Genomic DNA, 12,234 nt, shown 5'->3' with positions numbered 1-12,234 from the left:
ACCGATGACTGCAAAAGTTCTTGATGGTTGAACTCTGGGCGAGGGTAAATCACCCATTGTCTGGGTCACAGTCTTGCCTGGACTTTTACTACAAGGAATATATCTGTGAATAATCTTTCTCACCGCAAGAATCCAAAACTGCATTCGTAAAGTGCTTATTAATAACTCTTGACTAGCATGCAAATAATTGACATGGTAATGAGTTGCGATGAGATTAGTGACATGTCCTTCCTTTAGAAGCAAAATAGGATGTCCCTTAAGCATAGTAAAAAATACATTTACACCTAACAAAATATCTATAGGTTTTCTTTCATAGAACTTAGGATCAGCTAAGATTAGATCGTAAAAATGATTCGCAATTTTAGAAGGAAGCGACACGTTAGGCACATCTGAAGTTATCCTTGGAATCACGAATGCATATGTTCGAAATTTCGAATTTGACTCAAAGTGCGGGGTAAAGATTAATTCTACTTCTCCACTTGTTACAGTGTTGAACGAACCAAGGCACGACACTTCAATTTTTTTGTTAAATCTGCCTAACTTTAGTTTTCTGACACACTCTTCACTTATAAAGCTGGCTTCTCTGCCACAGTCTAGTTTTTTAAGCGACCACCTACTCGAATGACGCCTTCTTCATCAAGGAAGGGAGTTAATTGTATTACTCGGCTGCTAACACCTTTTAATTCTCTCGATGTTTTTAAATAAGAAAGCTCTTGAGGAAAATATGATTCTTGGACATTTTTTATCACTGTTTTTGTAGCTAATCGAAGCTCATCGGTTGTCAGAAAACCTCTCAAACGATTTTCGGAGAAGTTTCGACAGTTGTAAATAAATCTTAGGCATAATGCAACTATACGATGTAATTTTGTCCAAGATGAATACCGTTTAAAAATGTCATAAGATACTGAAATGCAAGTTTTTCTTTCTTCTCTACGAACTCCTTCATAATCTATATCAGCAAGATGTTCACTGTCAGGACATGGTTCGAAATGTTGTGAATATAACCGAGTAGGTCCAATGAACCATCGCTCACACTTCAGAAATTCTGCTGGAAACATTCCTCTTGTACCTGAATCAGCTGGGTTCCGTTTTCCATTGATATTGTTTCACCTTACATTAGGAATTGTGTTCTGTATTTTAGCAACGCGGTTTGCAACAAAGGGAACCCAACGATATGGTTCTGCAGAAATCCAGGACGGTACAACAGTTGAATCTGTCCAGGCCAAAACTTTACGTATAGGAAACTCTAAATGTTCTAACACTGATTTAAACAAATTCACTAACAAAACTGCGGCGCATAACTCTAATCGAGGTAATGATTGCACTTTCAGAGGGGCAACTCTTGTTTTTGACGTTAAGAGTGTTACTTTGATGTCCAAATTACGTGACACTGAACGCAAATAAATTGCTGCACAATAGCCTTTCTCGGAGGCATCACAAAAAGCACAGATATCAATAGAGTTCACGTCAGGAATCAAAACAAATCTCGGTATTTTTAATTGTTGAATAAGATGTAAATCATTTCGGAAAATCTTCCATTTGTTAGCAATCCATCACTAACAGGTTCATCCCACGATAAATGGAGTTTCCACATGTCTTGTATCAAAATTTTGACATAAATAATACAAGGAGCAAGCCAACCCAATGGGTCAAATATTTTCGCTAAATCAGAACGGATATCTCTTTTAGAGTATTTAAACTTTTCAACAGAAATGGATACGGAAAAGTTAAAGTAGTCTTCACGGGAGTTCCAATTAATTCCTAAAACTTTGATTGAGCTATCGGCTTGAATTTACATAGCCTCAGAATCATTTCTCAACTCCTGGGGTATATTCTCTAACACTGACAAGTCATTAAATGACCATTTACGCAGAAGAAATCCTCCACTTTCTAACATTTGCAAGAATTGATTTACTAGATTTTTGCACTCTTTAGTGTTTTAAGCACCTACCAAACAATCATGTACAAAAATGTTTTGAAATACAGCCTTCGAAGCTAAAGGATAGTTATTCTGCTCATTGTAGGCAAGTTGGTATAAAGCACGAGTAGCCAAATATGGAGCCGAGGCAGTGCCGTATGTGACAGTATTAAGTCGAAATTCTTGAATAGGATCACTTGGACTGTCCCGCCAAAATATCCTTTGCAAGTTTCTATCCTCTTCATTAACTAGAATTTGTCTAAACATTTTCATGATATCAGCTGTGACAACTACTGGGTAACATCTGAATTTGACCAAGACTGGAAACAGCTCTTGTTGTATTCTGGGACCTGTCATCAATATGTCGTTAAGAGATAGTCCTGAAGAAGACTTACTAGTAGCATTAAATACCACACGTATTTTACTCGTAGAGCTAGATTCCTTAATTACTGCATGATGTGGCATGTAGTATGCCTGACTTGGGGACTCTGAACTACGGACTGTTTCCATGTGCCCGAGATCCAAGTATTCCTTCATGAAATGTTTATACATATCATATGTATCAGGAGATCTTAAGAGATTTCTCTCTAAAGATTTAAATCTTTGTAAAGCAAGATCTTTAGAATTACCCAACCTTGAAGGGTTATCTTTAAATGGAAGTTTCACTACATAACGACCATTTTGATCACGGAAGTGTGTTGTTTTAAAGAACTCTTCACATTTTTTATCTTCACTTGAAATACGTTTGACTTCAGAAATGGAGTCTAAAGACCAAAATCTTTCAACTAATTCGTTTGTATTCAATTGAATATTATTCACTGTAAAAGTGCTAGTTAGATTCGAATAATCAGTAATAGTGTTCCCGGAAATGATCCAACCCAATTGAGAACAAATTGCAAAGGGTAATGATTCTCCTCACTTTATGATGTCTCCCTTAAGCATAGTAAAAAATACATTTACACCTAACAAAATATCTATAGGTTTTCTTTCATAGAACTTAGGATCAGCTAAGACTAGATCGTCAAAATGATTCGCAATTTTAGAAGGAAGCGACACGTTAGGCACATCTGAAGTTATCCTTGGAATCACGAATACATATGTTCGAAATTTGGAATTTGATTCAAAGTGCGGGGTAAAGATTAATTCCACTTCTCCACTTGTTACAGTGTTGAACGAACCAAGGCACGACACTTCAATTTTTTTTGTTAAATCTACCTTAGTTTTCTGACACACTCTTCACTTATAAAGCTGGCTTCTCTGCCACAGTCTAGTAAAGCCCTGCAAGGGATGGCTTTACCATTGGAATCACTAACTTTAATGAGAGCAGTACACAGTAATACACGTTTTGCTTCACCTTTAGAATAACTAAATTGTCCTGTACATGTTGTGGCATTCGTAACGACTTCATTCTTTGGTAAGAACACTTCTGCTCTGGGGGAGAGTGAGGACGTTTGTTTTGGACATTTTCACTAGGTTTGATATTTCGATCAAAATGAAGAACAGTATGATGAGGTAACTTACACGTCATACATTTATTAAACTACGACAGTTTTTCACTAAATGAGGCTGAGAAGATAAACAATTAAAACAAAGTTTGTGTTTCTTAACAAATTCGATTCTTTTTTGGACACTTAAATTTAAAAACTTAGCACATTTGTGAAGAGAATGATCTTCACTGCACATTATACAGCTGTTTTTACTCGACACTAAAGAAGTTACTTTGGAATTAGAAAATTACCTAAAATCTTTAGATTGGTTTCTACTATTCTGAAGGGTTCTAGCGTGGTCTTTTAGAAACTCGAGTAAATTATCTAAAGTACCTAATTCATATTTTTTCAAAGTTCTTTCCCACCAAAATTTTATGTTTTTATCTAATTTCTCAGTTATCAGATAAACAAAAAGAACATCAGAAAGATCAGAAACTTCTAGCTTAAGAGATCTCAAAGAGCGTACACATTCATTCACTACATCAACACAATGTAAAATAGCTTAAGCTGAATCAGAAACATTTGGCAAATTAAACATTTTACGGATTAATGCATTAGTTAATTCTCTTTTATTAGAATAACGTTCCTGTAAAAGTTGCAACGCTATATCATAATTAGCATCAGAAATAGGAATTGACTCAATAATAGACAGAGCCTTTTTTTTACAAGAAGCCTTTAAATATTGAAACTTCTGACATTTAGAAATATTCGGATTGCTATCTACACTAGCCTTAAAAAGATCATAGAAACTAATCCACTCTTCTATATTTTCCCCTGTAAAGGTAGAAATTTCTAATTTTGTTATTCGAACGTCAGACGAATTTACTTTTGCTACACTACTTGTTTCGATAACAGAGTCACTGGAAAGTTTCTGTAATTTTATTTATAGTTATCCATAATTCGTCTAAAGTTTCTTGTATTGTTTGTTGTTCCGTAATGAATGTAGCGAAGCGGTATCTTAACTTTAAATTAATAAACCTAAGAATACATCAATGCGAGTGGACTGTAAATTAACCTTTATTCGGGAGTTTGAACTTTCGAACACAACACAGCACAAAGTAAAACGACAGAGTTACAATTAGCGGTTTTAAGAATGCAAGAACAAAATGCGAGCTGCGCATACAATCTGCGCATTGCGAAATAATATCTCACAGACAGGCAGAGAGCTCTGGTGGCCGAAACATTCCGCCCGGCGTTGAAACATCGTTTCAAACTAAATAGCTTTTACAAAATGAAATTATCATAACAATATTAAATTATGCAAAAATGTATCATTAAAATATTCACAAGAAAACATAATATGAAATTATGCAATGAAACGAAATTGTTCTCAAAACAGATGCACAGAAGCCTTGATACAATTCAGGAACTTAATTATAGTTAAAGTAAAGTACAATGTTATAATGCTTTAGGAAAAAAAAAAAAACTTAATCATTGATAGGCAAAACACTAAGTTTGTGAATTGGCCTTTTGAAAACTCCATTAGCAGTTTTGATCTTCACGATACGCACAATATTATCTGAGCTAGGAAAAACTTCCAGCCCTCTTCCTAATTTCCATCGTAGGGGGGGGGGGTAAATTGCTTTGCTTTATGATAACTAAATCATTAACATTAAATTAGGTTGCACTTTCAACCATTTTGAACGTCGTTGCAAATTAGAAATGTATTCATTGGACCTTCCTTTCCAAAAGCTTTGAAACATTTTCTCAACAAGCTTCCAACATTGCAATATAGGAATGTTTTGATCGTGTAAACTTTCTTCTGGTAAGGCAGTTAGCGGGGTACCAATTAAAAAATGGCCTGGCGTAAGTGCAGAAAATTCTGATGGATCTTCAGACAGTGGACACAAAGGTCGCGAATTTAAACAAGCTTCAATTTGAGCTAGCAATGTCGTAAATTCTTCATGCGTTAGAAGTTGTTCACCTATGGTTCGCTTGAGATGTAACTTTGTAGATTTGACTGCAGCTTCCCATAATCCTCCAAAATGTGGCGCTGCGGGAGGATTAAATGTCCACTTAATACCTTCAGTAGAGCAATATTTATTAACCAGTTCATTTTCATTCAAGGAATTTATTACTCTTTTCAATTCCTTATCTGCAGCAATAAAATTTGTGCCACAATTGCTATGCACTTCTATTGGTTTTCCTCTTCGAGATACAAAGCGCTTCAAAGCGATTAATAAATGATTCTGATGTAAGAACCTACTAATTCAATATGTATAGCTCTTGTAGTAAAACACACGAATACACAAATGTAGCATTTCATTGGTTTTACTCCTCGACCTTGCCTGGGCTTCACTTGAAATGGCCCGGCGTAGTCAATTCCAACTTTGGAGAAAACCTTTGACGGAACGACTCTAGACGATGGTAAATCAGACATTATCTGAGTAGATGTTTTAGCTCGTACACGATGACATTTCACACATTTCCAAATTTGTTGCCTTACAACTGACCTAGCGTGAATTATCCAATATTGTCTTCTAATTACTGATAGCAATAGCAGGGGGCCAGCATGAAGATGGGATTCATGAAAATGATTCACTATAATCTGTGTTATGTGATGTTTCTTGGGCAACAAAATAGGATATTTTCTGTCCTGCGCGATGTTGGATTGTCTTAATCTTCCTCCGACGCGTATAAGTCCATTCTTATCGATAAAGGGGTTCAAAGAAAGGATGTTACTATTTAAGTTTAACGGTTGATTCTTTTTCAGAAGATTATATTAATTAAAAAACTCATCCATTTGAACTACTCTAACAATTGCATTTCTAGCGTATTGCAATTCTTCGGTTTTAAGGTAACCCTTAATCCTTGTTGCGGTAGATTTAGCTGAATTATTCGCAAACCGAAAACACCATGCGATGATTCTTTTAAGTTTCAAGAATGATGAAACTTCATTAAGGACTGGAATTTGCGAAGCGACTGTTCCAATTGAACAAGAAATATTTTTCTGTTGTTCCCTTAAAGACTCTTCTGAAAATGGTAAGTTGATAGAGAACGGAATATTATTTGAATTAAGCCACTGAGGACCTATCCACCACAAGTCATGAGTAGAAAGCTCTGAAGGCAAAAGACCTCTTGATGCGCAATCAGCTGGATTCTCCTTTCCTTTTATGTGATTCCGATGCGATGAAGGTAAGACTGATTGAATTTCTGAAACGCGGTTGGCTACGAAGGTTTGCCAGCGTGTTGGTTCTGATTGTATCGAGGACAAAACTATCATTGAATCACTCCATGCGTAAATATCGTCAGCATGAATTTGCAATGAATTCTGCACAGCTTGAACCAAATGCACTAATAGAACTGCAGAGCAGAGTTCTAAACGAGGAATAGAGATTACTTTCAGGGGAGCTATGCGAGTTTTTGATGTTAGTAGCTGCACCGAAACTGAAGAATGATTTGAAGACTTTAAATAAATCACTGCGGCGTAAGCTTTCTCAGATGCGTCACAAAAACAATGACGTTCTACATTTGCAAATTTCAGCAATAATACTCTCCTAGGAATATGAATGCATTCAAGATTTGCGATATCTTCACAATAGATTTTCCATCTTTGATTGATTTCATCTGGCAAGGGATCATCCCACGAGATTTGTGAAGCAAGATTTTTACTGCAACTATAAAAGTGGATCAAAGATTTCCGAAATAGAAGATAAAGTTATTCTTTTAGTAGAACACTCTCTGTTTTCGAGATTTCCTAAATGACAAGTAAACTCGTCTTGCGTTGGATACCATTCCAAACCCAATAATTTTATTGATTTAGTATCAACTACTGTACATGAAGAATTTGAGTTCCGAGCACTCAAAGCAGTTTCCAAAATCGAGCGATCATTTGTACACCATTTATGCAAAAGCCATCTTTTTGTAAAAGTTCACTCAGTTGTGAAATTAACTCTACTGCGTCTTCTACTGTGTCTGAACCAAATAGGACATCATCAATATAACAATTGTGTAATATTATTTCAGCTGCCTTTGGGAATTTAGTTCCTTCGTCAATTGTTAGTTGTTTGAGTACGCGAGTAGCCAGGTATGAAGCGGAAGTAGTGCCGTACGTAACTGTGCACAACCTGTAAGTTTTTAATCGGCTTCGATGAATCATCTCTCCAAAATATTTTTTGGAAATCGCGATCTTCATCATGAATTTGAACTTGTAGATACATTTTCAATAAGTCGCTAGTAATGGCTATGGGATAGCATCTAAACGTAAATAAGTCGTCTTGCACCTTGGGGCCATTCATTAGCGTGTCATTAAGCGATATCCCTGATGTAGTTTTGGCACTAGCATTGAAAACGACGCGTAGTTTTGTGGTAAGACTGGATTCTTTTAGCACGTGATGATGAGGTATATAATAATGAAAATTTACTTTATCTAAATTATCATCGGATAATTCTTCCATGTGTCCAAGTGATAAATATTCGGACATGAAGTCTTTATACTGTTGATATACTTCAGGAGTTTTGATTAATTTTTGTTCTAGACTAAGAAAGTTGCGAAAGCTGATGGTCTGGAATTACCTAACTCATTTCTTTTAGGCTTGAATGGCAGTTTTACTGAATAACGACCATTTTCACTACACACGTGATTTTCCACAAAATGATTTTCACACAATCTTTCCTCTTTAGTTAAAGGTTTCGATGTGTGAATTTGTTCCAAATCCCAAAATGATTTAACCAATTCCTCCGTGTTATCGTTTAGCGTGTTGACTGAAACCTGCTTACGGTTTGGGAATTCAAAATGTGTAGTTCCAGCAATTACCCATCCTAATTTAGAACAACATGCAAATGGAAGATTTTTGCCCCTTTTAATTACCTCGCCAATGATTAAAGTAAGGAATACATTAACTGGTTTATCTGATTTATGCGTTTTACTAATTAAAGGTTTACTGTTCTGTAATGTTCTAGCATAATTCTTCAAAAATTCTATCAAGTCATTCAACTTTGGTATTTCGTCTTTTTTTAATTGACGCTCCCACCACAACTTTGTCGAAACGTAAAGTTTTTGCAAAATAATATACAACAACAGAGTATCACTAAAATTAGCTATCCTTTGATCTAATATTTCCAATGAGCAAGTTATTTCGTTTACGTTATCTACTAATGATGCAGATTCCGTTTGTATTTGTGAAACGTTAAGAACTCTTTTAATAAAAACAAATATCTGTTCTCTCTTATTAGAAAACCTCTCTTCTAGTAAATTCCAAGTAATACTGAAATTTTGATCAGCTATGGGAATTGACTGAATAATGCGATAAGCATCATTTTTCAAAGAACTCTTTAAATATTGTAATTTTTGAGCTCCAAATAGATTTGGATTGTTGCGAACACTAGCGTAAATAAATCTTTAAATGTTATCCATTCAGTTAAATTTCCGCTAAATGTGGGTAAAGATAATTTCGGTAACTTTAAACTTTCAGAGATTGATTCAGGTACGACAGGTTTATCGCCATTTGCATTTACGACCTTGTAAATCTTTAACTTACGAATAATTTTTAAGTGAACCTTCTCAATTTTCTCTAAAATCGACTGTTCTTCCTCAACGAAAGTGTCTACTTTATCATCATCACAATTTGTATAAATTTCTCTAAATAGAGATTTAAAATCTTCCTTAAAGATTTTACATTTTTCTAAGATTAATTCAGCTTCAGCATTATCTAAGTTATCATAATCTATTCTCTCGATGAATTTCGTTAACTGTGTTTTCAAAATTCTCTTTCGCTTTTTTTCTATATCTGACATTTTGAAAATATTCTAAATTCTCGATTTTACTAATACTTTAATCACAAAAATAGTAGCAATAACGAAATGTCAAATGCAATTAAAATGCGGTAACTATTTCACTCACATCGTACACTGTATCCATTGCGAAACTCTTGAGAATTCTAAACCGAAATTGCATTATCAACACCATTACGGACACGTAGAATTCTTATTCACAAGCGCGGTTTTTCTTCGAAGCTCCGGCGTAGGACGACCAAATAATGTAGCGAAGCGGTATCTTAACTTTAAATTAATAAACCTAAAAATACATCAATGCGAGTGGACTGTAAATTAACCTTTATTCGGGAGTTTGAACTTTCGAACACAACACAGCACAAAGTAAAACGACAGAGTTACAATTAACGGTTTTAAGAATGCAAGAACAAAATGCGAGCTGCGCATACAATCTGCGCATTGCGAAATAATATCTCACAGACAGGCAGAGAGTCTGGTGGCCAAAACAATGAATGTATCACAATTTTTTCAGGACACAACAAAAATATTTCCTCATAAATAGAACGAAGCTCACTGTTAAAAGCATTTACTTTCATTTCAAACAACTTTACCTCTAAAATTTCTGCTTGCTCTAAATTCGAATTTACCTTGCCTTTAAACGTTGTTATATTGCTTTTTAGAACCTTCTTTTTAGTTAAAACTGCTTTCAAATCAGCCATTATGAATAACAATAAATATTATACTAACAACTCTAGCAAAAGAGGATGAAATATTGGAACGTACTCACCCCAATGTTGAGGTTTCTACGCTACATTATGCCACGGGAATATTCCACAAATCGAAACTGATTTCACCACAGATGCCACACGCATAATCCACAAATCGAATCGAAAGTACACTAAGCTGATTATTAATCCACAAATCGAAAGTGATTTAACTTTGCTAATATTTGAATAAATCACATCATATGCAAAGCTCGCTAACTCTTCTCTGTGGTCGCACGGACCAAGAATGTTAAGAATAAGTTCACAAAAACAAAGGTAAGCGGACTGTAATATCACTTATTTATTTTACATAACACTTTCAAATAGAAGAAATGCCGTCTACGTGACGACACAGCACACTTCACTCTTAGCACTGTAGCAATTATATTAAAAAAAAAAAAAAAAAAAGATAGAATACAAATCTCATTAGTTATGAGTTGAAACTTCGTTACCATAGCAACCAGAATTGAATCACCAGGTAGCAACGCCATCTATTGTTGCAAAGACACACTAGTAATTCGTTTGGTAACAAAAAATACTAAACAATCTCTCATTAACTTTCAAGAACTGTGTTCTTATGTAGCTTTCTTTACATGTAGCTGGTGAGAACTGATGAAAAGTAGAAGTGTAGTATAGTTCAAATAATAAGTTAATGTGTTAATTAACTAGACTTCAAATTTTCATCACATCATTCACCTATCAAAATCAGTATATGACCTTAATTTGTTTAGAAATTTGTGTTAGTTATCATTAATAATTTGTCATCAGCATTATTTGATTGTTTCTATGGGTTTTACGTTAGTTAACATTCAGTTAAATGGAATGACACGATAGCATTTTCGGTTACGCGCCAGAAAATCCAGCAACTAACTTCATCCTTCATTTTCTTTTCCATTTTGCTTTAAGTCTTAAAATATTTTATTGCTATCGTTATCATTATTATTATTATTTATTTTGCGCAATATATCTTAAGCTTTTTAAAAGGTATATTCATATCCATTCTATATTTCTCTTCCCTTTCGCATTTTCTTTCTTAATGCTTCGATTCTTTTTACTTCCATGTATGACATAAAGGAAGTAAAAAGTATTGGAATCGGGATAATTTCGGGTATCGTATTTCAACGCAAATATCCATTTTGACCGCTCTCGATTCCATTTGAACGATGTTTTTGCTTTATATCTGTAGATACGGACAGAATAAAGTACTCTTTTCCCCGAAACAGATCGTGAAATGGATTCAGAAGAGATTTTCTTTCGTCACGTCTGTACGTACGTACGTACGTTTTTGAGTTATGCGAGATGCATTCTCGCATAACTCAAAAACGAGTAGCCTCAAAACGTTGAAATTTTCTAGTCTCGCATAACTCAAAAACGAGTAGCCTCAAAACGTTGAAATTTTCTATATGGAACTGCTATAAGTTGTAAATTTATAAAATATGTGAAAGCTAAATTACGAACCCACTGCACACTAACCAGTGTATGATATCCTTAAAGCTCTTATTGGAATTCCAGCTATTTCTATCGTCTTTGCGCTTAGGAAGGGAAATGCACGATTATCCATGTCTTGCTTTGTAAGTTTTGCCAAAACATTTCTTGACAATGGTCCAACAACACTCAAGCAAGCCATTTCATCAGTAATATTCTGAAATTCCACATTGTTGTTCCATAAGCTTGCGTGCTCTTGCAGCCACCTGTTATAAAGGATGTATACAGATAACACGAAGTACAATAATTTCGAAATTAAAACTGAAAATATTAATGTTATCAGTAGATTTAATAATAATATCTGACAAAAAGTTAAACAAAAATTTCAAACTAATGTACATAATTTAAAAATTTATATGTATCCAGTTCCTGAGTTTACCATTTTACGTCCAAGCTGACTTTGCTGCATGTTATTGTCAAAATATTTGCGGGAAAAAAAGGGGGGTCAGTTCTATATCTCCGTTCTACTGGGCCGATTGACAAAATTCACCTTGCGTTTTTCATATCTGAAAGCACGGCTTAGGACATGTATTAGATTTATATACAGCATTGTTTTAATATAGGTATTTTGACACAAAATCGGACTTTTTCCTGAAATGACATGCTAATATTTTTTCGTATTTCGATTCTACGACTCAAATTAGGCCAAACTGCCAAGTTTTGTAAAAATCGCACGAATGCTTTTTTAAAAATTAGCTCTCAAAATTTTAGATCCTCAATGTTAATTGAATTTGATAAATATATATTAATATATCTTTTTTTATTAAACTTACTTAATTCTTTCTTCCAGAATTCGAAATTTAGGCTTAATCCAAATATAATTTGCATATTTTTTATTATTTATTTTTAAAATTTGTATTTTAAAATA

The 12,234-nt window shown here is 34.4% G+C and overlaps 2 protein-coding genes across 8 annotated transcripts in view; one reads left to right on the top strand and one right to left on the bottom strand.

Annotated features, from left to right (window-relative positions):
- The window catches only part of LOC118188531 (dimethylglycine dehydrogenase, mitochondrial-like), a 147,954-nt gene that overhangs the window by 29,453 nt on the left and 106,267 nt on the right, over positions 1 to 12,234 (bottom strand). For all 6 annotated transcript variants that reach the window (XM_085811052.1, XM_085811047.1, XM_085811051.1 and 3 more), the window contains exon 14: positions 11,355 to 11,572. In XM_085811052.1, coding sequence (XP_085667178.1) covers positions 11,355 to 11,572 — 218 coding nt within the window. The remainder of the gene's footprint in view (positions 1 to 11,354; positions 11,573 to 12,234) is intronic.
- The window catches only part of LOC118196501 (THAP domain-containing protein 2-like), a 176,379-nt gene that overhangs the window by 82,985 nt on the left and 81,160 nt on the right, over positions 1 to 12,234 (top strand). The gene's annotated exons all lie outside the window — the stretch shown is intronic.

Source organism: Stegodyphus dumicola, chromosome 2 (genome assembly GCF_044657685.1).
Source record: "Stegodyphus dumicola isolate Sdum_Otavi_A_Nest chromosome 2, ASM4465768v1".
Classification (NCBI taxonomy): Eukaryota; Metazoa; Arthropoda; class Arachnida; order Araneae; family Eresidae; genus Stegodyphus; species Stegodyphus dumicola.
Note: the sequence above shows the minus strand (reverse complement) of the source record. Positions and strands in the feature narration are given on the sequence as shown.